The sequence below is a fragment of the Falco naumanni genome, chromosome 8, assembly GCF_017639655.2.
Source record: "Falco naumanni isolate bFalNau1 chromosome 8, bFalNau1.pat, whole genome shotgun sequence".
In the NCBI taxonomy this organism is placed as follows: Eukaryota; Metazoa; Chordata; class Aves; order Falconiformes; family Falconidae; genus Falco; species Falco naumanni.
The window spans coordinates 34,631,540-34,657,698 of NC_054061.1; the positions used below are offsets into that span (position 1 = coordinate 34,631,540).

At 44.0% G+C, this 26,159-nt stretch overlaps 1 protein-coding gene across 5 annotated transcripts in view; it reads left to right on the top strand.

Annotated features, from left to right (window-relative positions):
- SEMA5B (semaphorin 5B) overlaps window positions 1–26,159 on the top strand; it is a 281,842-nt gene that overhangs the window by 156,030 nt on the left and 99,653 nt on the right. For all 5 annotated transcript variants that reach the window (XM_040604205.1, XM_040604204.1, XM_040604201.1 and 2 more), the window contains one exon: window positions 14,838–14,883. In XM_040604205.1, coding sequence (XP_040460139.1) covers window positions 14,838–14,883 — 46 coding nt within the window. The remainder of the gene's footprint in view (window positions 1–14,837; window positions 14,884–26,159) is intronic.

Here is a 26,159-nt window from a genome sequence, read left to right on the forward strand (position 1 = left end):
CTGATTTCTGGCCCGTTGTATATAATTAGCATATATTTTCTTTTATTTTTAAGCATTATTTTTATTTAGGATGCCCTAAGAGGAGGGTGGAAACACACAAGACGAGCATTGGAAAACTCTAACAAATTTATAGCTGCATTTGTAGCAGGGAGAGAACTGTGGTTCAGTGAAATAATATACATCAGGAGTGGTTGAATCATGAGCCCCAACAGCAACTATTTTTTATTACATAATAAACAGATAAGACAACCCAAAAAGAAAAGACTAAGCATGGTCTAACAAATCAGTTTAAGGCTACCATTTAGAATCAGATAACATTGTGGTAGCAGTCTCTACTATTAATGAAAGTGGAGGAAGAGACTGCTTTCTTCCCAGGTTATTCAACACTACAGGACAGGGAGGAGAGGGGCAGAGCTGGAAGAACTCATGATACAAACGAGAGAAAAGAGCAAGATGTGTAGAAGAGGGAGAGGTTTTTGCTTCACAGAGATAACGAAGGTGTGATTTAATATACATTTTCTGTGTGTATTTGTCCAGTAAATAATAGCAGCTTGCTGTAGCTGTTCAAATTGCCAGAAGCCCTTCTGCTTTTCATACAGAAACATTTTACTTTTCAAGCCGTGGCTTTACCTGTGCTGGAATCTTTAACCAGCACTTATTAATATTTATTACTTCAGAATGGCATTGCTTTGGGGATGGCTGTGAACAGTGCCTTCTGCCAGGCATTGCACAAACACAGGCAACAGGCATGTTGCTGTGAGGACTTTGTGGTTTACATAATTTGGCTGCACGGCAGGTTTCCCTCACAGATGCTGCTAACTGACACGCTTCACCCCTGCTCAAACCCCAGAAACACATCCTGGAGGGAGTCTCTGTCTCCACAAGAGTTTGTATGAGTGTGGTTAGACATGAGGCTACAGTATCAATATAAACAGGGAAATGACAACAAATTTGGCTTCCCGCTGGAAGTACAATGTATTGCAGTGTATTGCCTCATTAGGAAGCAGGAACAAGTCTTTGCAGAATTTCCTTGGAAAAGTCAGCGTTCATAAAGAACTACCCACCTGACTGGGAGGCTGAAAGTTTTGATGATGCCACGTGGCTCTGCTGAGCAATTTTTGATAGAGTTAATGGAGATGTAATTTCCCAGGCTGGTTATTTTGGGTTGCATACACGCTTAGTGTGCGGAAAGTGGGGAGTGCTGAGTCCTTTCCCTCTTCACCATTTCATTTCCATCCTGTGTGAGGTAATAGGGAGAAGTGCATGAATTTGTGCCGGGTCCTGCCCGTGGGTCACAGCAACCCCCCGCAGCGCTACGGGCTGGGGGCAGGGGCTGGGAAGTGCCTGGAGGAAAAGGGCCTGGGGGTGCTGGTCGACAGCCGGCTGAACGTGAGCCAGCAGTGTGCCCAGGTGGCCAAGGCGGCCAACAGCATCCTGGCTTGTATCTGAAACAGTGTGGCCAGCAGGAGCAGGGCAGTGACTGTCCCCCTGTGCTCAGCACTGGTGAGGCCCCACCTCGAATCCTGGGTTCAGTTTTGGGCCCCTCGCTACAGCAGGGACATGGAGGTGCTGGAGCGTGTCCAGAGGTGGGCAACGGAGCTGGGGAAGGGTCTGGAGCACAAGTCTTGTGAGGAGCAGCTGAGGGAACTGGGGTTGTTTAGCCTGGAGAAGAGGAGGCTCAGAGGGGACCTTATTGCTCTCTACAACTACCTGGAAGGAGGTTGTAGCAAGGTGAGTGTTGGTCTCCCAGATAACAAGTGATGGGACAAGAGGAAACAGCCTGAAGTTGCACCAGGGGAGGTTTAGATTGGAGATTAGGAAAAGTTTCTTCACTGAAGGTGTGGTCAAGCATTGGAACAGGCTTCCCAGGGAGGTGGTGGAATCACCATCTCTGGAGACGTTTGAAAAATATGTAGATGTGGCACTTAGGGACATGGTTGGGGACAAGTGATGACTTGGCAGTGCTAGGTTAACGGTTGGACTTGATCTTAAAGGCCTTTCCCAACCTAAACGATTCTGTGATTCTTTGATTTTAATATGGGGGTATTGATGGGGTCCTCAGTGCTGCACAGCTTTGAGGATTCTGAGCTCCTGGAGTTATGCCAGGGAAACTGGGAAGGGGAAGTAAAGCCTTTTCTGTTCCTTCCTTCCCTGATAAATCCACACCTTGTTCTGGACTATTTTTAGGGGTGATTTTTTGAGTCATTAGTTGCTCGTGCACCATCTGCTTGAATTTGCAAATGAAACAATACCTCAAAGAGATAGGAGCTGTCTCTATCCATCTCTACAGGGTGTAATTTATGAAACCTAAATTTAAATGTTAACCATGTTTAAATGTGCTACTGTAGATCATATTAGTAGTAATGCCAGCTATTCTGGGGTTGTGGAAGGCGTTTGGGATCAGGGTGGAGTTTATAAGTACTTCCACGTCTCAATTTCCTGGTTAACATCATTCTCTTAGATTATAGCGTTATAAATTATTTCAGACTAGTTCTTTCTGTCTTTATTTAAAAGCAATATGACCTCACCACAGCATCCCTTTGGCTTAGTTCATCCCATGTTTCAAAGATTCACAGAAAATGCTTCCTAGAATAAAAGAAGATCCTGGGGCTTGCGGGGGTTTTTGGTTTCAGGAATTGGACACAGAGTGACTGAAGCTGTAAGAGGTATTGAGGGCATGCCATGCAGACAGGAGGCTGGAATAGCATGACCCTCAGATTTTTAAGCTTTATTCTTATCTAAGAGCCCTCCCCAAATGACTGGTGCTGTCTGAGTGCAAACCAGAGGATTTTGATAACTCCGCTGCACCAAACACCTGCCACGTCAAAATCCCAGAAACAAAAGAATTAGTTTCAAAAGCCCACCATGGTTTCTAAGCAACGTATTTACTTGTCACATCATTTGTAAAATCCAAACACTTGCAAGTAAGGATATGAATAGTTTAGAACATTGTAAATCTCACGCTACCGATATTATGAGCTACATTTTATTAAGTATAAACCCACACATTTCAAAAATTCATAACCTTCATTTTGACTCATAGTTTGCATGTTTTGTTTTTGTTTTAAATGTAGTGTTAGTATTTTAATGTACTGTTTTTCTTCTGTGAGTGAGTGGTTGTTTTGAAATATTTGCTGCTTTTTTCTGCTCTTGAGCGCATGTGATTACTATTTGAGGTTATTTTAATGGGCGGAAAAACAATTTTATAGACCTCATTATTGCTCAGCAAAATCTTGAAAATATGATCATGGCAGTGGTTTCACCTGCATGTTGGAGAAGGAGTGCTCTGCTCTCTCACCTGTGCTGCAGGCAGGGTGCCCAATCCCCAGGAAGGGTGGGTTTTCTGGAGGAGGTACATGGCATAGCTGTGACATCCCACCTCCTCAAGGACCCGTACTCCTTAAGACTGTTTCATTACTGGCTGGTCAGGGACAGGAGCCAGTAAAGAAGTGATGATATGAAAGACCCGTCTTGGACTCAAGCCCAAAAGCATGCTTCACAAGAGCTCCCTGGTGAGAACAACATAAAAGGTTTAAAGGAGGGTGGTTGAGACACCGTGTGACAATCTGGCACGACAGCAAGCTGAAGGGAAACAGCTTGGACAACAGGAGGATGGTACCCAAACAAATGGCTGCACAGAGAGTGGCTAGGAAGCCCTAAGGGAAACATTTGACTTTTCCCAGAAGGAAACTGCGGAGGTGTCAGCTCTGGGCAGTAGCCTGCTGGGGCTGCGGGTGTGAGAGGCATGGCTACGAGGGTTGGCCATTCGCAGCATGTGGAGGTGTCACTGTAGAAAACCAGCCAAAAAGTGTCATGACCAGAAGTCCTCATAGTTCTGCCTGCCAAGAGGGCTGTCAGCTCCGTCAGGAGATGGGAAAGGATCGTCTCTCATGGTTGTCACATGGGGAACTGCAGCTCAGGAGCCCTTGTCACAAATAGTAGTTACCAAGAAGAGCCTAGAGGTAGAGGGTAGTGAGCAAAGGCTGCATCAAGGGCCTCAAAAATGGCAAGTGCACATCATTCTGGACTGCCAGACTTCTCTGCAATAAATATAGATCTACTGAGCTGCTGGTGATGCAAGTCTGGATGTTTTGACAGGGGTGATTTTCATACTTGATTTAGAGCTGAACTGAATGTGCCTGTTAATGCCAAGTAGGTGCAAGAAAGGAGATATGGTAAATCTGGGGAGCAGGGAAGGTGCTATATGAACTTTCAAGGGTTGTTTTAGGGGAAGCACAGCAGACTGAGCACATCCCTTTCTGGCTATTACTGCTCCTGGCTTTATAAGCATTACAACAACTCTGGATCATACAGGCTTAGGAGCTGAAGACTAAACAGAGTGGCTGGTGTCCCAAAAGAGTTGCTTCAAGTTGCAGCTTGCAGAAATATGGCAAATTGTAAACATACTCTAGGACCCTCAACCAGCAGGTTTGACACCCTGAGTTTATTGAAAGTCTCTGGTGTATGACAGATTAGTCTGTCAGATACCAGGTTTCATGCAGATTTCTGGCTGAACATAGGCACTTTCCTGCCTGCTTGGCAGAAAGCTCCAGAGCACTGCAGTAAAACTCTCAAAACCTGTGCTGCTTGGAAAATATCACTCTTACCCTTGGGCACCTTCAGTCCTGTCCAGATCTGGGCTGCCACTGAACCATGAAGAGATTGTAGATCTGCAGATTATGTTGCCTGGGCAAAAAGCATTTTGCAAACCAGGAAATTCAGTGGCAGAAGTTGGGTCAGACTTGATCCACAGATTAGGGTATCAGCACTGGGTCTAAACTCTGTCAAGAATGCTTTCTGTTGCCAAATGATCAGGACCCCTCACCAACATCTAGACTCACAAGGCTTCTGTGAGGCAGGAAAGCACTAATAATTTCACACTATAGATGGGAATCCAAAGCCCAGAGGGATTAAGAGCAAACCTGCCCTGTGAAAAGGCTGTGATGCTGCGACATGTGAATTTATAGTAGATCTGAAAGCTCTACTACAGGTGTAGTGTTGCACCTAACACAGCTACTGCTGCAGTGAGGCTGCACTTTCTGAAGGTACCAGTCAAAGTCTGCAGAGCCTCAGAGGTCTCTGCACTTGGCTGATGTGGACATAACCAAAGCTCTCCTATGGACTCACAGAAGGCCTGTGGCAGAGGGGGGACGCGGACCCTTTATTATTGTATTTTCACGTGGTAGTTTAATCACTCGCCCTCAGCCTTGCATCTCCAAAGGAAACCTAAGTCTTCAAGATGCTCATGGAAGTCTGTAAGTCCTGTACACTTACACTGGGACAATGGGGCTTCAGAATGGCTGAACAAGTTAAGTCTCATATAGCATGGAGAGACTAACGTGCAAATGAGTTAACATTGGCCACAACCACATGGGCATAGCCAAAGGTTAAATTGTCCATGGGCTTGTCCTGTTATTATCCAGGAATGATGTGCCATTCATCCCTGACTACAGGATGTGACTCAATATTTTTCTGAGTCAAATTGACTGAGCAGAGTTACTGCCATTTCTGATGGCTTGTATTAGCATTGCACTGTCTTAAAACTGTCTTACGCCAGCTTTACCCCCCACTAAGTCACGTTTGGCTGAGAAATTACCTTGCCAGTTGAGGTATTAATGAGGACGTGAGCAAGCAAAGAGCATGATAATGTTTTTGATTATATCCAGATTGTAGGAGGGTAGCTGAAAGCACTGCTGCAGAGAAATCTAGAAAAACAAATACCATCCTTTTTCACTGTGATTTTTCCTATCAGACAAAAGAATATTCTAATTAAAGTTGCATCCTTGGATCGAGGGCTGGAGGGGGACAGATAACATGGTGATGTGAGGAAAAAAAGGGAGAATCAGTCTCTGAAATTGACAGAAACTTTCAAAGGACCATTGAAGATTTTTAAAGAGGCTGCCTGACCCGCGTGATAAAGAATATGGTGAAGGTGAGAAACCTGTGATTAGACATTGCAGCTAGTTAAATCCGTAATTGGGGGTGCACAATTTCTTTACACAGTGAACAAAAGTGTGATTTAATGTGCAGCTTTTAACCTCTCTGGCTGGGAGAGTTCAGAGAGAGATTTTCCTCTCTGAAACTGTGTCAGGTGAGGTCAGCTCAGCCCTTGCATAAGTGTGGAGGGGTGAAGCCCCACTGGGGTGTCTGGTTCTTACCTATAGAGTTTGCTTTCATCTGCTGGTCTGCAAGGGGTCTGAATTTGCCATACCCAAAATCTGTGCTGTCCCTGAATCATAGCCCTTGGGGAGGAGGGGAAGAGGTGTGGACAGGAAAGGACAGAAGGACAATTTTTGTAATTAGGGGATTCTGGGAACTTTGGATCCTAGCCCAAATTTTGTTCAAAGTGTAATTTTTGTTTCTCAGTTAAAATTTGTGCACTTTCTCAAGCAAAGAATGTTAATTTTAATTAACTCTGAATGAATAAATCCACTAAAATGCTATGCTGCAGCACTGTCAGGTTGCTGGGCTGGACCAATGCTCAGAAGCCCCAGCTGTAGGAGAGCAGAGGCAGCTTTGCCTCAGGTGTTCTACATGGAGAAGAGGGTGAGGCAACGGCAGTCTCTGGTCTGTCATCTTTGTTGGCTGAGAAAATTGTTGGTCCTTCAAGTCTCCTGCAAGGCAGTACCATCCACATGTCTGCAAATGACCTCTCCGGTGCGGGAGCCTGTGGGTTTTTGCCCATCATCAGAGGAACCAGGCAGCTGCTGACTCATGGCTGGTGCCTGCGCAGCCAGTGCTGTGTGAAAGGAGATCCTGGCGCAGTGCAGGTGGATAGGAAGCATCCTGACACAGCGAATTGTAGGCCTGAAAAATATCTCATATTCCAGATAAAATGAAAATTGGTGATACCCTATCACAAAAGCAGCCACCCATGCGAGGCTTACTTGCTTTAGTAACATGCTGAGAATAATTAAGTTTGAAAATTGTATTTCAGAGAGTGGGGTGCAAGAAAACACAAGGTCTGGATATTTTGGCAAAAGCCCTGGAGGCTTGGACCTAATGTGTTTTACAGCATCGCAGAGTGGGGCTGCAGAGCAGTTTCCTTTTACATTACTGAAAATACTCTCTCTTGCTCTGGTTAAGTTGGTGATACATCAGTTTTATATGGCAGGGCTTACCACAGTGACTTGCATATCACTTTATATCCAGATGTTTAGGTGCTAAGCCTACTGTTCTGTGCCACTGCAGGGGTATAAAAACCACAGCAAAGAGAAGGGATTGGCTGGCAATAACTTCAGCTCACCAGCCTACTCTATCAGTATTTGCATACCAGTCATGTTGAACTCATCCAGAGTTTGAGGAAAGCCTGACAGAACTGAGCATGTTTATCAGCCCAAGTAGGCAGGTGGAGGGGCTGCTAGGGAATATCTGAACAATAATCAGTGCATCAGAAGAAGAGGAGTTTTACAGTATGACTTATTGAAAGCACAACTGAAAGTGAGGAACAAATAGGAGATCAAAGGTCCCCATGTGACTCAGGGCCATAACAAGGAGCTGTAAGTGCTCTGTGACTACCAGCTGGATGAGGAGAGAAAATAGCTGTCAGCCGCGTGTCGAGAGAGACTGGAGGTGGTATGTGAGGTAATATGTGGTGGTCTGAGAGATGGACTCACTCTTCCAGGAAAACAGGAACAAACTCACACATGAGTTTTGACAATTTGACTCAGTTTCCATCTCTAAGGTTTTGAAGAAACTCACCTATTGAAAAAGAGGGAGGGAAATGTAACAAAACGAAACAACAAAAAAAAGAAATTGGCCCACATTTTATAAATATGTTCAAACAATATTACAAAAAAATCCCACTCCCCGTTTTCTGAAGTGTATGCATATGGCTACCCCCCAAAACCAGCTGATTCAAGGTATCTTAGGAGCACAGCAAACACTGTCATTCCCAAGAAGGTGGGATCACACTGGAGCAAGGTGTTGCCTTTCCTGTCCTGGGGAAAAAGAAGGGCCAGAGACACCAGAGCCAGCTTGCTGCTCCTCTTGCAAGCTGATGGAAGAGGGGATAGAGCTGTTAATTCAAGGGCTGATTCCTGCTTCTACCGTTCACAGCAGCAGCCATCCGTCTAGATTTCTGAATATTGGTATAGTCCAAGAGTGCCACAGCTTTGCTGTGCTATAAGCATCTGCCTTTTTTGACTTTTCATAGAGCTGGCACCAAGTTTACAGCATCAAGCCTGAGCAGATCTTTGCTATGCACCCTGTGCTATTAAAGCTGATGGTAGTTCTCCATTGGCTGAAATGCAGAGGATTTGCTTTTCATCCTTGTTTCCACTGAGAAGTACTAAGTGAGTATCAGTAGCAACCCAAACACAGTAGCTGGGACCCTGGCTTAATTTGGAAGCGGCTTAATCAGAATGATAACCTGCTTGCATGAGGAGCCTCTTCTAAGAGGATGCTCCTCTAGCACTGGCTGGATTTATCACTGAGAAATGTGGCTTTGGGAAAAGCAATTGCTCATACAGCAACTGCATCATATTACTGCATGCCATTTAGTATGGTTCTCTGTTGAACATCTATTGATTTTTAAGGAAGAATGATGTACCGGACAAATTTTTCTTCAATAGGAACAAAATTACTGGTGAGTAAGTATCCAGCTTTTAAGGGAGGTGCTGGCTCTCCACCTTTTCTGCAGTATGTGTATTCCTGGCCCTTCAAATGAATCACTGGAGTAGCATTTGCAAACAGATCATCACATCACACTCCGGAGCAGGCATGTAATTAACTCCTCGTAAGAGCAAAGGCCAGAATCATCCTTCAGGATCTGGGTTTCTTGGGATGGTTGGCTAGCTCAGAAATGTGGGTAACCATTTGAAAAGTTCAGCCGCAGCTGGACCCGCATAGAGGTGCTGTGTGTTAATCTAGCATGAGATTTGGTAGCCAAGAGCCCTGGGGTCTGATCTCGATTCCATCACTGACTTGCTGTGTGCTTTGGAGAAGGTCATTTAACCTTTCTCTGGCTCATTTTCTCCGTTACTATAAGGGAGGAATGATACTAACCAGCTCCCAGGGAGTTGTGAAGCATGACTAAGCTGTGTTTGTCATGTACTGTGGAAGTACAAAGTATATCTAAGGCCTCCAGGAGCAAAGATAGGAAGTGCTGACAGGAGTTGCTGGCTCCTAGCCCAAGGCTCAGCCCCAGAATGTGGCTTCCAGGAGTGCCAGAAGGGAGCATTAGGTTTGTCACATGCATAATTCTGTGTCTTGTTTTGTATCGCCCAAAGGACTCTGTTATGTTAATTATTTTTCTTATTATCTCTGCTGTGACAGTTGTGAGTCCCTCTTGGCAGACCTGGCTCCTGATTGTAGCACAGTCCCCCCTGAGGCGGGGAAGTGGAGAGGTTGGTGCTGATCTCTTCTCCCTGGGATCCAGTGACAGGACACAGGGGAATGGTTCAAAGCTGCGCCAGGGGAGGTTTAGACTGGACATTAGGAAGCATTTCTTTACCAAGATGGTGATCAAACACAGGAACAGGCTTCCCAGAGGGGTGGTCGATGCCCGAAGCCTGTCGGTGTTTAAGAGGTGTTTGGGCAATGCCCTTAACAACGTGCGTTAACTTCTGGTCAGCCCTGAAGGGGTCAGGCAGCTGGACTAGGTGATCATTGCAGGTCCCTTCCAACTGAAATAGTCTCTATTCTGTTCTACGAGCACGAGGAATGCCTTCCCAGAGCACCTGAGCTTTCTTGAATCTCCAGTGCCTCACCTGGGCTATGTTGGATGGCTGTTTCAGTGCAACAACAGCCCCCAAAAGGGAGAGAGCCTCTTCACTCAGCTCTCTTCAGCTTTCCCTAAATGTGTTGTTTTGATGACTGGCGTGGGGTTTTGGGGGGGGGTTGTTTGGGGTTTTTTTGCATGATCAAACATTATTATCAGCTTCTGTTGGCTTAGTTTCTACTTGCAGGGTAGTTATCTGCATACAGGGAGAGGGGGCTTGAGGTAGCCTGCCCTGTAATGAGTGAGGGGTGAGCTTCTTACATCTACTATAAGGTGCAAGCAAATAGCAACATGCAAGCAGTTATACATGTCTTATAGTGATACAGACCAGCTGAGATAAGGCAGCATGTTGTTGGTCTCTGTGTTCATGTCAAAGTCCTGAGAGGTTCTGTGGTGGTCAGCATTAGGGATCTCGTGGCTCCCCATTTGCCAGCGGGGGTTGTTCTGAAGCACAGAGAAGTATCTTACCTGCTTGGTGTGTGTGGAGGGGGACATAGTTGGAAAATGTGAACAAACCTCACTACTTAAAATAGAAAAAAGAATCTGAAGCTACAGTAGCCTTTCATTTACACTTGTTCAGTCCAGCAACTTCATGGATGTTCCTCCTGATCTACCACAGCAGAACTGAAGAGCATGGTCGCTTTTAATTAGAAGCAAGTACCTTTTAATTAGCCAGCACCATGCTGACAGATGTAGTGCCTGAAAAGAGGACGTGAAAAAGAGGCCTGAGTGAGTGTCTGAAGCATGTTGCAACCCTTATAATTTCAGAACTCCTAAGAGGAAGGGTGTCCGCTATTATTCAAGCACTCTTGTTATGTGGCTTCCCATTGGAAAGGCTTAATTTGTCTTGTAGCTCTGTTGCTCAGTGGCATTGTAGAGGAAATACTTCGTTTCCCTGTAAATTGTGTCAAGGCCAGGCAATGATAAACAAGTGCATGGGCACCGTGCTACAAAGTTCATCCAAGGTGCGCTTGGCTATGTGAAATAAACACTTAATAAGCAGCTTTGACTTGAGAATGTCATGTCGAGCAGGTTTAAGTGGGTATATCCTTCCACCTTTTCTTGAAACACATCTCGGCTGCTCTTCTGCTGTTCTGGTATGTTTTGTCGTACCAGGCACAGGGAGTACTTAATAATTTTACAAGGCAGCCAAATACAAATTATGAAGCCAATTAACAAGTACTTTCATTTACAGGATTTATACTGCAGCTTGGCTCTATTCATACACAGACTAGCATAGACAGCCCAGTTCAGGAAAGTAATTTTATATCTACCCGATTGCCATGAGTGTAAACGGCACTTCAGCACTGGTTTACGTGCTGTGCCCCAACTTCGGGGGCAAGTTATTCTCCTAGCTAGGGCATAGATTAATGGGCCTGGAGATCAGCTCCTGGCTGTGCTGCAGATATGCTCAGTGATGTTGGCTGAGTTGCTCAATCTTGTGCTTTAAATTTAAATTAGAATGATGCATATTTTTCACTTTTCTGTATGTATTTAGATGGCAAATTCTTCAAGACTGGTTGCATAGAGCAGGAGGGTCTGTACAGCAGCTAACTTCATATATCTGAGCTGGTGCATAGTATCCCCCTGCAATCAGAGGTGACAGAGGATTCACCCTCAGGTCGTTTAAATAGGCATCTGCTGTGCATCGGTCTCCAGAGGAACCACCACTAACCCACTCTGTGTCTTAACACAACAAAACCACCGTCTTGGCTGAGACTTCAGGCATTACTGTTTAACATGGGCGTTTTCAGAAATGCACTGGTGTTCATGAATAATAAGGTTAGTAGTAATAATAATTAGCAGTTTGAGACACCTTTTAATGTGTATAATACCATTTGTCCCAGAGTACTTAAAGGATAGTAGTCACTTGCTCTGGAGATGGCTGAAATGCAGCCAGCTCTGGGATGAAACAAAGCTCCTGTTTAAATACCATGGAGTGAAGTCGTGTGACCTTTTAGGACAGAAAGTGAGTAAGATGGTTGTCCTATGCCTCCAGGTTTGTGCACTAGCTTTTTGTACAGGAGAAGGTTATTAGAATATCTGGTTGCATCGGACAGTTCCTCTTCTGGCCTAGTCCAGCTGGGTTTAATTTAAGAGAGAAAGGAATTAGCCAACATTCACTTACAAGACAAAATGGAAGAAAAAAAAAGAAAGAAAAAGACCAAAAAGAGACCTCATCCATTTGTGCAGAGATCTCAGCATTCTCATACATTTCTTAATCCTGCTCTTTCAGCTGCTTTAAATTATAGTTCAGCAAGGTATTAAACAGACATAACTTCCAACACAAGAAGAAAAAAGGACACAAATGGGACAATTCTAGGTACAATAAACCATACCTGTCATTCAGAAGCCTTGCTCATTCTTGGACTGAAACTGCGGTTAAAATGCAATTCATAAAAATGGCACCATGTTATTCTGCAGGTCTTTCCACTTGTTTTTTTTACTCCTGGTATAGTTTTACAGAACAAGTATGGTTAAAAGAGCATGTTACTAATTAAGGATTAGTTAGTTCTAGCTGGGCAGGTCAACTGGAGCCTGAAGGTGCCTCTGATGCCTGGTCTGCCTGCCGGTGTTTGTATTACTGGTGATGAGATGTGAGAAAGATCAAAAAACCAAAATGAAACTGCCAGCGGCTGTGCAGACACCAGGTGAGGTAAGCTGATGGAAAATGTAGGGAAACCCTCCTTCCTGTAAGAAAGCCACAAGGTCAGACTTAGAGAGCTGAGGTGAGTATGAAGCCTTTGGAAGGTCATTGTGCTATTCACATTAGTACTATGTTCCTGCCCGGTTTAGGTCTCAGCCACCTGAGAGATCTCACCACTGGTGCTTTGTCCAGGTGCTACTGAGGGGACAGAGGCTGGCTTTATTTAAAGGGACACTATTCCTGTCTGCATCTGTTTTAGCTGAGTGCAACGAAAATTGTGTCCTTTAGATAAATCTCTTCCATTAAAGATACTTTGGTTGAATTTGCTCTGCAGTGCTATCGAGGAAAAAAACCCTGATATTAAAATTTATTACTCAGTCAAACTGTCCAGCTTTTTACAAGACTAAAACAAGGAGCTGAAATCTGCATTATAGGACTTCCAAAATCAATGCATTTAAATAGCATGCTTAGCAACAGGATAGCAACTTCAAGTCCCTAGTTTGGAGAACTTTCTCCTTAGGGTGTTGTAAGATTGGAGGCCAGTGACATGCTTAACTTCTTCAGGAGAAGGTTTATTCCATGATATCTCATGTCCTGGAGTTGCATCAATATTTTGGTGAGAGTAGCATTTGCTTTTCCAAGGGAGCTGTCAGATCAGTCACTGGGTGAGTATCTCAATTTTGAAATTTTAGCTGTGTGTAAGCTTAGTGCCTCTGGTCTGCTGCATGCACCTGCAGGACATAATATTTAAGTCTGTAACTGATGCTAAAGAGTTAATAACAAATTCCCTGGGAAAGTATGCAGCCCTTTGAGGCAGAATAGGGTTTCAGACTGTACAAAAGAACTGCTGGATGTCCCATGATAGGACTGGGAAAGAAGATGGAGATTTTTTATTTGTGTGTGTGTGTTTGCGCGCGGGGGTGTGTGTGTGCGCACTTCTCTGTGTACTTAGAGGAGGTATAATAATTACTGATATATTTTGTTCATATGTTGCTAATGGGTCCCATTCTTCTCTGGGCAACCAGTCACAGTATAGAATAGGATGGTGCAAATCAGAGCTACATCAACTGATGATTCGGTACCAGGAGTTTGACTTCCTGAGTTCCCTATTATCCCTGCTCCCATCCTTTACTGACAAACAGCAGCAGTTGAGACCTTTTGATATACAGGCAACTCTATGATTATGAGTTAGGTGATATACAAGTGAGAGATAACAGAAGAAGGAAAAGTTGCTCAAGCCTTGTAGTAGTCATTGTGACCCAATACGAATCTCTCATATATCGAAGTTTGAATTCCTTTCTTGGCTTGGGCAGAGTTTGCTGCTGACTACAGACCCTAAACAAGGCTCTTCAGAAGAGTCCTGAAGGACCTTCTCATCACTATAGCAGCTTTCCACTCACTTCTCTGATTTCACTGACCTAAGACTGGAACTTACATTTTTACTAGGTAGGGGAATGTCTGTATACTGGAACTTCTTGAGCAAATAAAGCTGTATCATCAAAGCTACACTTTTTACTATTTAAACTGAACTACCTCCAAAAACACAGTTCACCTGTTATAAATGTGTCTTCTCTGGGAGATAGTGATGACAGGGATACTGGAAAAGGATCACAGTTCTTTAGAATCCCTGACAGGTGGGATGCAAAAATATGAAGTAAGATGTGGCCCAGACCCTCAAGCACACAATCAAGTCCGTATGGCTTAATATGTCAGCTGATTCCTCGTAACTGCATTGTCTTAGCAAGCAAAAATGTGAGATAAATCCTGTTAACTAAGCCTCGACAATACATGTTTATGCAAATGTCTGTTCCCTCCTATTTGTGATGGGATATGAACATGCAGAAGGAGTGTTACTGGAGCTCTGCTGATGTGTGGTATGTCATCCTGCAGTGACTTCTGTCTAGAATTCCCTCACTTTGCCTGTGGAGCTGTGATGACAGAAGGATTGGGAGTAGCTGCAGTCACTGCTTTGACTTCCCTGCTGGTTTTCTGTGCAGAGAGATTCTGCTGAGAAGTATCTGTCCTCCTCTTTTCCACAAAGCCCTGAATGGGAGTGCCCACAAGGACATAGGAGGAGCATACTACAGAAGTCAGATTTGCTCCAGCTGGATTCTGTCCAACCCCAGTTTTCTCAGAATGCAGAGAAAAACATGCATGCAGCCCATACAGGATTTCAACTAAAGCCCTTTGAGGGTTTTCAAACAGCCCCTGTGTTGTTGAGATTTCATTGTGGTTCTTACGGGTTCTGGAATATTTTATTCCAGACGTGCTTGGAACTTTGTTACAAGGTTCACTAAGACACTGATGAACAAGGGGCATGTATCCATTTTCACATTCTGTGGAGAGGAGTCCAGGCAAAACTTGTTGGTCCTAGAAATGAATGACCAAAAACTATGACTTGCTTTTATAACTTTTCTTTTCCTTCATTGGTAGCCTAACAGTTTGTAATTTCTCTGCTTGTTCATGCAGGAACTACCTCTTCAGACTTAGTCTACACAACATTTCTCTTATTCAGGTATGTTCACTTTTTACTCTTTTTGTTTTATTTGACCTGCTAATGAATGTTCTGTAATATTTGATGCATATTTTCAGAAGGCTGTATAGTGTAAATTTGCCCTGAGTGATGGAGCAGGGAGAAGATGAAGTCAGAATCAGATGCTTATTCCCACTCCAACGATAATGCTGGGGGAAGGGCTTTTCTTACTCTTGCCCATTTGGACAGCGCTCTCTACTCTTGATTCTTGAGTGTTTGGGTGGTAATGGGATCTGCCAAAAATACGGCATCTTAAGGAACAAAGCATGTAGTGTGACTGATACAGGCTTAAACACAACAATCATTAGAAATCCACGGCTTTCATTAGAGGAGATGTCAGCAACATGTAGGAGAAGCTTTTACTATTCGTGTCCATCCTCATTTTTAGCCATTGTTGGCCTTTGTGAACATGGATGGCTGAGGGAGCTGGTTTGCTGAATGCGTTGCTAAACTTAGGACTGGACTTGAAAGCATTCAGGAGGCAAAATGGGTTGAAAAATGTATGTTACCCAGGGCAGAATGGAGGCAAAGCAGCTGAAGTTTGAAAGGGCTTGCAAATACCCAGAAGGATGAGGACTTTCCTCCCACTGCACTGAATGTGGAATTGAAAGATGCAGCAAAGATTGGTGAAAACCCCAACTGCTTGTCATTAAATAAATAAATACTTACGCTGTGGGATATTTACCATCTTCTACAGTTGCTAGAGCACCAAAGATGTATTCAGCATTTTTCAGGCAGCCTGAAGGGCCTTCCTCCTGTACCTGACCACGTAAAGAAGCCATTAGTGTAGTACTGCCAGCCATTCTGATGTGCACAAGCCTTTTGCTGTTAGAAAGAGTTACAAGTATAGCTGGAGAGAAGAAAAGATGTTTAATGGTTGTAAAATGCATTGAATCGTCCTTTAAAAGGAAAACAAAGTCTGGAGTTACCAATGACAACAATAAAGAGTTAGAGAAGCTGATACTCCCATTTGGCAGTAGTTTCCCTTTGCAGAGCTGTATTAGCATGGCTGGAAGGCTTCCAGCGAGCACAGGGGAGAGGGAAGTCTCTGTAGTTATGCGAGGTGTCATACCTTCTGCAATGCCTGTTATCACACTGCCTGACTCAGCCTCTTGTGCTTGTCAGACAAGGGATCCCCTCCCACAAAACCCAATTGTGAATCTCCCTTATACACTGCTGAAGTCAGGCTTGGCTTGGGCCTTTTCAGCGCAGTGAGTTCCCTTTCCTACACTGCGGAACATGGGAAGTCTCCTTCTATGGCACTGGAGGATGCTGTGGGATCTCCGGTTAACATAATGAGCTTAGTTTGCTCCTGCTTTCTGGGTGTATCCGGTCACTTTGCCAAGACTTTTTGCATGACAAAGAGAGCATGGAATTATGTTGACACACGTGTTGGGAATGATGGAAGCGATTGTTTCCCGACCTAATGGTTGCCTAAGTAGCTGCTTGGCTTGTTTCCATAAAGCACATGATGTGGCTTAGAGGCACCCCCTCCCACCTTCCCTTTGCTGTGCACCATTTTAAAGATCAGATGAGAAGCTGAGACAAGAAATGCAAGGAATTTGCAGTTAGTTCTATAGGGGGTGAGAGTGCAGTTTAGGAAGTAATTTTTGCTAATTTGTGTTGGTTTGCATCTCCTCTTTGCTTGTAAATAAAATACAGTGTGGATCTTGTCAGGCCTGATTCAGGGGTAGCTTTTCATCTTGAGACTGTGGTCTTGTTTATTTCTGCTCATGGGACTTACTCTTCAGGTTTATTTCTGCTCATGGGACTTACTCTTCAGGTTGCCAGTGGTGCTAAATCTGCTTCAAGGTGCAAGAGTGTGCTGACAGATGTCTGCTCCCTTGCATTTGTGCTTCCATGAGGCGAGGGCAGAAACACAAGAAGCACAATCTACAGAGACAGCAGGATGTGCTGGTTGCGGGGCAAAGCCTGGCAGCGTGAGGAATATACCTCTCTACGGCAGGGTTAGCTGGAATTTAAAGCTGTTTTACACTGAGTGGTCTTGTGCAATTAGCTATTTCCTTAGGCTGCACTGTCTCTGTCGGAAAAGGCAAGAGCGCATTTCAGCCCCACAGTTGTCATGGAAAGGAGAGGAGGCCAGGGTGTTCTGTGAAGGAGATGGCTCTTAATTGTCCTTTCAGCAAGGGTGGCAACAGCACCTCGCAGGAGCAATATCACTGTGCCACTGGTATGAGCACAGCAAATTCAGTACTTTAGTCTCGCATTCTGTAATGGGTAGACTGACTGGCTCACTCTACCTAATGCATGTTTTCCTGACAATTATCTAGTTTTAACCAGAAAATTAATCTTTCCTGCCATTGAGCAGGCCATAATGTTTTTCATCGCAGCGTTGCTTTATTCATTCCTTTCCAATGGGAATAAATTCTTCTTTTTCTGGATTATAATCCCCTTTATGAATATTGCATGTTTACAAAGTCAGTGTTAAGCATGTTGTTACTGTCTGATTTTAGAAAGGTTTTAGCTCCCAGACTTTAAACACTGTGCTTTTTCCTTATACCTGTTGAATGACTGTGGAGGCCTTTTATTCAAGCCCAATGCAAAATCAATTAAAACGAGGAACAGTTCTCTATCAGCTTCAAGGATCATTTTGTGAAACTGTCACTCCTGAAAATACATTTTAGAAGTCTTCAGTTCCAGAAACTAAAGTTACGGATTTACTCCTAAATCTGTGTTGGATTGCCATTAGTGTAAACTTAATTTTGTAATATCTACAGCAAAGAACACTCTGAAGTATCATGTAGCCACTCCATGTAGTCTGGAGAGGAAGTTACTGTCTTGGAATTGCAGTAGGCTAAAATACAAAATTTAGCATTATATGGGCAAATTACTAGAAAAGAGGTGTGTAAAAAGATCGCGTTACCCTGTAGAACAGTTGAGATTTCAGGGAAGGTGAGGAAGAGAGGTAGATTTTAGTATGTCAGCTGTTGGACCATATTATAAAGGGATCATTTCTTTCCCTTTCTTAGCTCTCAGCTGCTCTACCATGGGCTGCAGTTTTTTTCTCACTTTGATTTTTCTGTTGATTCTGCTGAGGTTGTTTCTCCAAGACTGTAGTGCTGAGCTTCTACATGAGAATTAGGAGCAGAAACTGAAGCAGAACAAGTTAGTTTCCTACCCAGCAGAACAAAATATTTTAAGTTCTCTGAGATTTTTTTCTTTCTTTCTCTGTTTCTGAAATGTTTCAGAAATTCCATTTGGGACCTGAGAAACCTTTCACCAAATGAGTTTTGGTTGCATAAGAAGCTTTAGTGGTGGTTATTTTTTTTTTTGGGGGGGGTGGGGGGGGTGAGAAATGTTTTTGGCTGAATGTCAATATCCAGAAGGAAATTAAGGGTAAGGTATTTTGGGGGTCACCTGTGATTTTGTCCACCTGTCTTTCTTGCCAAAATCAAGACTCTTTGTTAAAGAATTTCTGAAAATCAGCATCTTGAGATGTCCCAGGTGGTGTATCCAAAAGCACTTGTTAATTTTGGAAACTTTGGCATGTAGCATTCAAATTCCTGCAGCAGTCAAGAAACATAGTTTTAAAATGGATACTCTTCCATAAATGTTTTAGCACCTCTTTTAAACAAAATCCCTGAAACATGTTTCATCTCTGTCTTTAAATGGTCCTCTAGTATGCATTGTAAGCTCTAAGTATCATGGTGGGATAACTTACATGACTGGAGTGCTGCAATGGATGGCTACAAACTCTTCAGAAGGGATAGACAAGGAAGGAGAGGCAGTGGGGTAGCCCTGTATTTCAGGCCCAGAGATGAATGATGGTGATGACAGGGTTGTGTTTATGGGTTAGAATCAGGGGGAGAGTCAACAAGGTGGATATCCTGGTGGGGGTCTGTTATAGACTGCCCGACCATGATGAAGAGGCAGAAGAAATATTCTAAAAGCAAATGGGAGAGGTATCAAGATCACTAGTCCTTGTTCTCATGGGGGACTTCAGCTTACCAGATGTCCACTGGGAATACAACACAGTGGGTAGGAAATGGTCTCGGAGGTTCCTGGAGTTTGTGGAAGATAAATTTCTGACACAGTGAGCCAACCAGAGGAGATGCCCCGTTCAACCTGCTCTTTACAAGCAGGGAAGGACTGGTGGGTCATGTGATGGTTGGAGGACGTCTTGGGTTGTAGCGATCATGAGATGATAGACTTTCTTGTTCTTGGAAAAGCAAGGAGGTGGGTCAACAGAACCGCTGCCTTGGACTTCTGGAGGGCTGACTTTGTCCTGTTTAAGAGCCTGGTGGACATAGTCCCTTGGGAGATAGTTCTGAAGGGCCAAGGGGTCCAGGGAGGCTGGACATTATTCAAGAAGGTAGTCTTAAAGGTGCAGGAGCAGGCCATCCCCATGTGCCAAAAGACAAGCTGGCGGGGGAGAAGACTGTCCTGGCTGAGCAGAGAGCTTTGACTGGAACTTGCAGAGAAAAGGAGAATTTAGCATGACTGGAAGAATGGGCAGACACCACTGGAGGTCTATAAGGACGTTGCAAAGCTATGCAGGGTGAAGATTAGAGAGGCAAAAGTGCAGCTAGAACTCAGGCCGGCAACTGCCATAAAAGATAAAAAAAATGTTTTTACAAACACATTAGAAACAAAAGGAGGGCCAAGCATAATCTCCATCCTTTATTGGATGCAGGGGGGAACGCTGCCACAGAGGATGAGGAGAACACGGAGGTACTTAATGCTGCCTTTGCCTCAGCCTTTCATAAAAAGATTGGTTGCCCTCAGGGTACTCAGCCCCCTGAGCTGGAAGACAGGGATGAGGAGGAGCAGAATGAAGTCCCCACAGCACAGGAGGAAATGGTCAGTGACCTGCTGCTCCGCTTAGACATGCACACGTTTATGGGGCCAGATGGATCCACCCAAGGGTGCTGAGGGAGCTGGTGGAAGTGGTCACTGAGCCACTCTCCATCGTTTATCATCAGTCCTGCCTCACCGGGGAGGTCCCAGTAGACTGCAGGCTAGACAATGAGATGCTCACCTACAAGAAGAGCAGGAAGGAGGATCCAGGGAACTACAGGCCTGTCAGCCTGACCTCGGTGCCAGGGAAGGTTATGGAGCAGATCATCCTGAGCGCATCACACGGCACGTACAGGACAACACCAGGGGATCAGGCCCAGCCAGCATGGGTTTATGAAAGGCACGTCCTGCTTGATGAACTTGATCTCCTCCTATGACAAGGTGACCTGCCTAGTGGATGAGGGAAAGGCTGTGGATGTTGCCTACCTGGACCTTGGTAAAGCCTGTGACACCGTCTCCCACAGCATTCACCCAGGGAAACTGGCTGCTCCTGGCTTGGGCGGGGGTGCTCTGTGCTGGGTTAAAGCTGGCTGGGCGGCCGAGCCCAGGGTGGTGGGGAATGGAGTCACATCCCGCTGGTGGCCGGGCACACGTGGTGCTGCCCAGGGCTCAGTGGTGGGGCCGGTCCTGGTTAACGTCTTCATCGATGATCTGGGCAAGGGGATCGAGTGCTCCCTCCATCAGTTTGCAGGTGACACCAGGCTGGGGGGTGTTGATGTGCAGAGGGCAGGAGGCTCTGCAGAGGGATCAGGACAGGCTGGACCGATGGGCCCAGGTCGGTTGTATGAGGTTCAACAGGGCTCAGTGCCGGGTCCTGCCCGTGGGTCACAGCAACCCCCCGCAGTGCTACGGGCTGGGGGCAGGGGGCTGGGAAGTGCCTGGAGGAAAAGGGCCTGGGGGTGCTGGTCGACAGCCGGCTGAACGTGAGCCAGCAGTGTGCCAAGGCGGCCAACAGCATCCTGGCTTGTATCTGAAACAGTGTGGCCAGCAGGGCCAGGGCAGTGACTGTCCCCCTGCACTGGGCACTGGTGAGGCCCCACCTCGAATCCTGGGTTCAGTTTTGGGCCCCTCGCTACAGCAGGGACATGGAGGTGCTGGAGCGTGTCCAGAGATGGGCAACGGAGCTGGGGAAGGGTCTGGAGCACAAGTCTTATGAGGAGCAGCTGAGGGAACTGGGGCGGTTTAGCCTGGAGGAGACTCAGGTGGATCTTATTGCTCTCTAAAATTGCCTGAAAGGAGGCTGTAGCAAGGTGGGTGTTGGTCTCTTCTCCCAGATAGCAAGGACAGGATAAGAGGAAACAGCCTTAAGTTGTACCAGGGAAGGTTTAGATTGGAGATTAGGAAAAATTTCTTCACTGAAGGTGTGGTCAAGCATTGGAACAGGCTTCCCAGGGAGATGGTGGAATCACCATCCCTGGGGATGTTTAAAAAATGTAGAGGTGCGGTGCTTAGAGGCACAGTTTAGTGGTGGACATGGCAATCCTGGGTTAACAGTTGGACTTGATGACCTCAAAGTTCTTTTTCAACCTAAATGATTCTATGATTCCATTAGACATTTTATAGAACACATTTTTTGAATTATGTGCACTTCGTGCATATACTGTTTAATTTATGCATGGGTCTGAAACAAGTTTAGCTCCTAATCTGCAGTTTTCACATTCAGGCCGTAGAAAAGTCACTTTAATACTGGAGTTTGTAATTAATAGAGTAGGTGGAAGGGTCATTTTAAAAACATAAGCCTTTGAGCAAATTTTTAAAAAGGCATGATGCTGATTAGGATTTCATAGTAAGGAAAGCTGTTCTCTGGTGTGCGTTAAAAGCAGGCTACTTGGCAGGCATTTCATAAATCCCAGTGCCTACCCCCTGTTCACACTGATTTTTACCTGGAACTTATTGTTCTCAATTGAATTGAGTGGGAAATTATTTTTCCAACCTTTTTGAGATGACAATATTTCCATCCTTTTTGTGCTGAGATGGAAACAAGACTTTTTGGTGTTTTTGTAAAATTTGAAATAGAAGGTGATAGACCCATGGTTACTTTGGGATGCAAATATTCTGGGTCAAGTTACTTTCGAAGCATCAAGAGAGAGGATTTGAATGTGCATTTTTCTCATCTCAAGCGATTGACCTGGTTTGTTTGGGGCATCTTTTTTCCTTTCCTTTATGTTTGTGACAAAAACTTTGCCTCTGGATCCAAGGTTCCCTCCTGGACTCTCATCTGGTAAGTTTACTAGAAAATGTTAGAATTTCATAAAATGTTTTGATTTCAATTATTTGTTTTAATGGAAGATCTCTTGTGAAAAACTTTCTAAGCAACCCTGTGAGGTTTGTATGCACACCAGTTATATCAGGTTAATAGTACTTAAAATACTTCAAGAGTCTGTATGTGTTCCCTTTCTTAAAAACAAACTATTTTAGCAGAATAGGAAAGAAAAAATGGGTTTGGCTATTGCAAAACTATTTGGGAGACATTATGTTATTTCATCTGTTAAAAAAGACAAAAATTTTGAGATTTAAGATATGCTTTAGTTAATAATATAATATTTTTTCCTGAGGACAAAAATTAAGTGAGGGCTAAGTTCAGAGACAGAGCATGTTAGTTCTTTGATAGTCATAACCCTGAATTTGGTAGGATTGCCTGTGGAGTTACACGGTGTCCAGTACCGCGTGGGCTGCCAGGATCTAGGTCTCCAATTGCAGATCTATCATTACCCCACTGCAAAACACGAAAATGCTACAAAACAGATGACTTTATTTGTTTTTCAAAATTTGCTCCAAATTTTTAAATAAAGGTACCGGTATTCATGTGGCCTTTTGGAGGATCTTACCAAGTCATTGGGGCAAAACTTGAACTTCTCAGTCCTACTGGTGGCATAAAACTTGAACCCAAGCTTGAAGTTAACATTGTGCTTAGGCAGCATCAGCTCTTAAGACTTGATCTGAAGCTTATTGAAATCAATTTCTTTCTGCTGATATTGTGGGGCTTTGCAACGGGCATTTTTTTAAACCTGAAATAGGGACAAAATGTTTCTGTATAGTCCTGTAGCAGATGAACTGCAGCTATGTATCCGGTGCATCTCCAGTAAGCACGGTGTTAGTCCAGTTTTTCTTCCCTCAATCCAAGTAGCAGAGACATTCCTGCTACAGAAGTGAAGCTCTTAAACTGCACAGCTGCTCCTAAAGACACACTTCCTTCCCTGCTGCTCCCTGGAGGCATCTTTTAACTCTGTGGCGTAATCACTGGTAAATCAACAGTACGTATCAACAAAGTATAGTTAATAATAATAAAACTTGCCTATCAGTCCTCAATATGTCACATAGCAACAAATGGAACAGGTTTCATATTTTGCACTTTGAAACAAACTGAGCATTAAATGCATTATTTTCTACTTATTTAGGGCTCAGTAGTGCCACATTTATGTGTGCTGATGAAAGATATGCTCTGCAAGTGTATAGAAGTGTGAGGAGAGGTGGCAGAGTTTAACTTGGTTTTTGTCCGTATAGTTGGATAATATATGATAAACAAAACCAACAGGGAGCAGTGAAGTAATACAGTTTGCAGCACAAATTGTCACTCAAGTAATCTTTCCTGATGAAAATACTTCACTGGGAAATTTTAAGGATTCAGAATATGTTCCCAAAGCCCTGGTGCTCGTCAGAAAACGTACAAATAATAGATAAATCTTACATCCCCAAGAGATGCTGGATAGGCACCAGATGGGGCTTGGAGGGCCCGAATTTGTACTGCTGGCTCTGCCTGCAGGCGCCTGAGGGAAAGTTAATCTGCTCGGTTTATCTGCCTGGTGTTTGCTCGCGTGTGAAATAGGGATATAGCACTCCTTTATAAAGTGCTGTGAGTTTTGTCAATAAAAAGAGGTAAAAGTATTGTATTTCAGATTTACTTGCAGAAATATCCTTGAGCCAGAGCCATTCCCATTTTTCAAAATTTCCTTTCAAAAATCATGAGGAAACTAGGCATTGATATGCAGCACAAACCCTTGGGTGCTCAGAAGCTGACCTAACTTTGCTGAAGATATTTATTTCTTCAATCTAGTTGGAGTGTCAAGATTATCATCCAATTTAAAATCCAGTTTGGGAAGTAATTTTGGGAAAGAGTGAGAATACTTTGCCTATCTCTATGTACCGCTGAGCTGCCTGACAGGACCTCCATTTTGAAATATTTAGGAATAAGCTTCACTTTCCAGAAGTAGTTTTCTTAAAAGAAGTTTATTATTTGGTTTTTTGCAGATTCCCAGATACATCTTTGAATTATATGGTGCATATTTCTAGATAAAGCACTTATTTTTTTATTTTTAGGCCAATGCAGTTCCCTCATTTAAAAACATAATCAAAACCTCTACTAGAGCAGATGCAGTCTTTAATATGTGGCTCATAGCTGAGTTATGATTGTCACATATTTTATCAGTACGCTACTTTTTTATTAACAGATTAACATATAAATCTATTCATAAATCACCTTCCAAAGCTGCACCTAAAACCTCTCACTCTCAGCCTAGAGGTTTAAAGCTATTCCATAATAAAGCTTATATTGGCTGAACAAACTTTCTGGCAAATTCAGCTTTTTAATCTTATGGTTTCAGGTTCCCAAATAAAATCTACTCCCTGAATACATCTTTCCTAAAAATGACTGATCAGGGGCTAGATTGTGACTTTCAGGTGCAGATCTCCCTTCCCAGAATCTAAAAGAGAAATTTCTACCTGGAATGGGAGACGGGGAAGAAAACAAGGCATGTCAGACAGGAGGTATACATGTCTGAAGGCCACACTTCATCCTCCAAATACACACTTCAGCTCCTCGCTGCAGGGAACTGTACTCTTTAATAGGCTACAGCATATGCTGTTGGGAACCAACCTTGTGCTGATGTTACTCATCAGCTAAAGTTCAGAGAGCAGAGAAAGCAAATCTCTTCTCACACTCCATAGTGTTGAGTGATTTCTGAATACACCATCCTCTCTGTCTAAGAGAACCCAACTCAGAGGCCCATTTACAGCCAGCAAAGCTTTTAAGCCCAGGTTTAGCTTTAAATAAATGCCTGTTTTCCTTTGAGACTTGACTGAGTTAAGAACATGCTGCACGCTCTACCAAGTGAGAATACATTTCAGTATGTGCATTCATAGATTTGCTAAACTGGCTTGGACTGCACTGCCTAGTTATGATCGATGTAATTGCCCTCTGAGGTGAGTGAGCATTGAAGTATGGTAAAGGAAATTCTCATATATATATATTCCAATATGTATTTTTACCTATATATACATATTTATGTACCCATACAAGGAGGATCATATACATAGGCCTCTATAGCATATACAGGAGGTTCAGGAGCTATACCTGTCTGGATTCATACTTGCATTAAGCAGGGCAGCCTCCCTGGAGTCAGTGAAGGCCATGGAGCTGATTTACATCTGGAGGGGAACTTCCCTGTTACGCTCAGACAGTGAAGTGAGGCTTGTGTGATGAGTGTCAGCTGTGGATTGCTAGCCCGCTTTCCTGGGTAATTTGTTAGTTGTCATTCCCTCCTTCCCTGCCTCACCTCACCTAAAAACCAGAATTACTACAGGGGTTTTGGTCTTCATCAGCAAACATTATGAGCAGGATTCAGAAACTGAGAATTTAATTAGCTGCTGAAGTCACTTACTGATAACAGTAGCATATTGGGCTCTTTATTTGATAAAATCCTGTCGGGCATTTTACGTGTAGGGAATGAAGACTGATGTTCTTATTCCTTGCAACTTACAGTAGGATCATTAAACATCCATTAGAAAGGGAAGGGAAAAAATAAAAAATAAAAAATAAATCCCTTGGACTTCTCATTTCTTGTCACCAATGTTGCTTCTGTATCTTTGCAAAATGTATTTTGGTTTGCCCATTTACCCCTATTTCTGTGTGGACTGCTTCCCACTCCACCATCTCCAGGAGGCTTTTGGGGATCTGTGTGTACTTACACCCTGGGTGTCCTGTGCCCTGACACACACGTTCATCTGCAGCTGCTGTCAACAAATCCAGCTCTGCAGATGTTCCTGAGAGGCAAATCAGCCTCTTGTTGTAAGCTACACCTTAGCTAAACTGACATTTATATAAACGGAGATTTATATGAAAATATGCTGCTTTTTTCTTATTATTACTTTAGGGATGTGGGATATTTTTAGACATGGGAGAAGTTTATTCTCTAGCTGCAAATGCTGGCTTACTGCAAGGCACTCAGAATGTTTCCTAGCTGCTCCTGTCCCAATTAGGGTGCTGAGATGCAATCATTAGTGAAGGCTCTAATGTAGGACATGCTTAATGCAGCACCTTTGCTAAGAGCAGTCATGTGGCAACAGCAACCTATTGAGTTTCACATGCGGAATGTGGGGTTCACGCAGTCAGCTCCTGTTTCGTGCTCTCCTGGAGAGGAGGTGATACCTCCCACAGTCTCTCC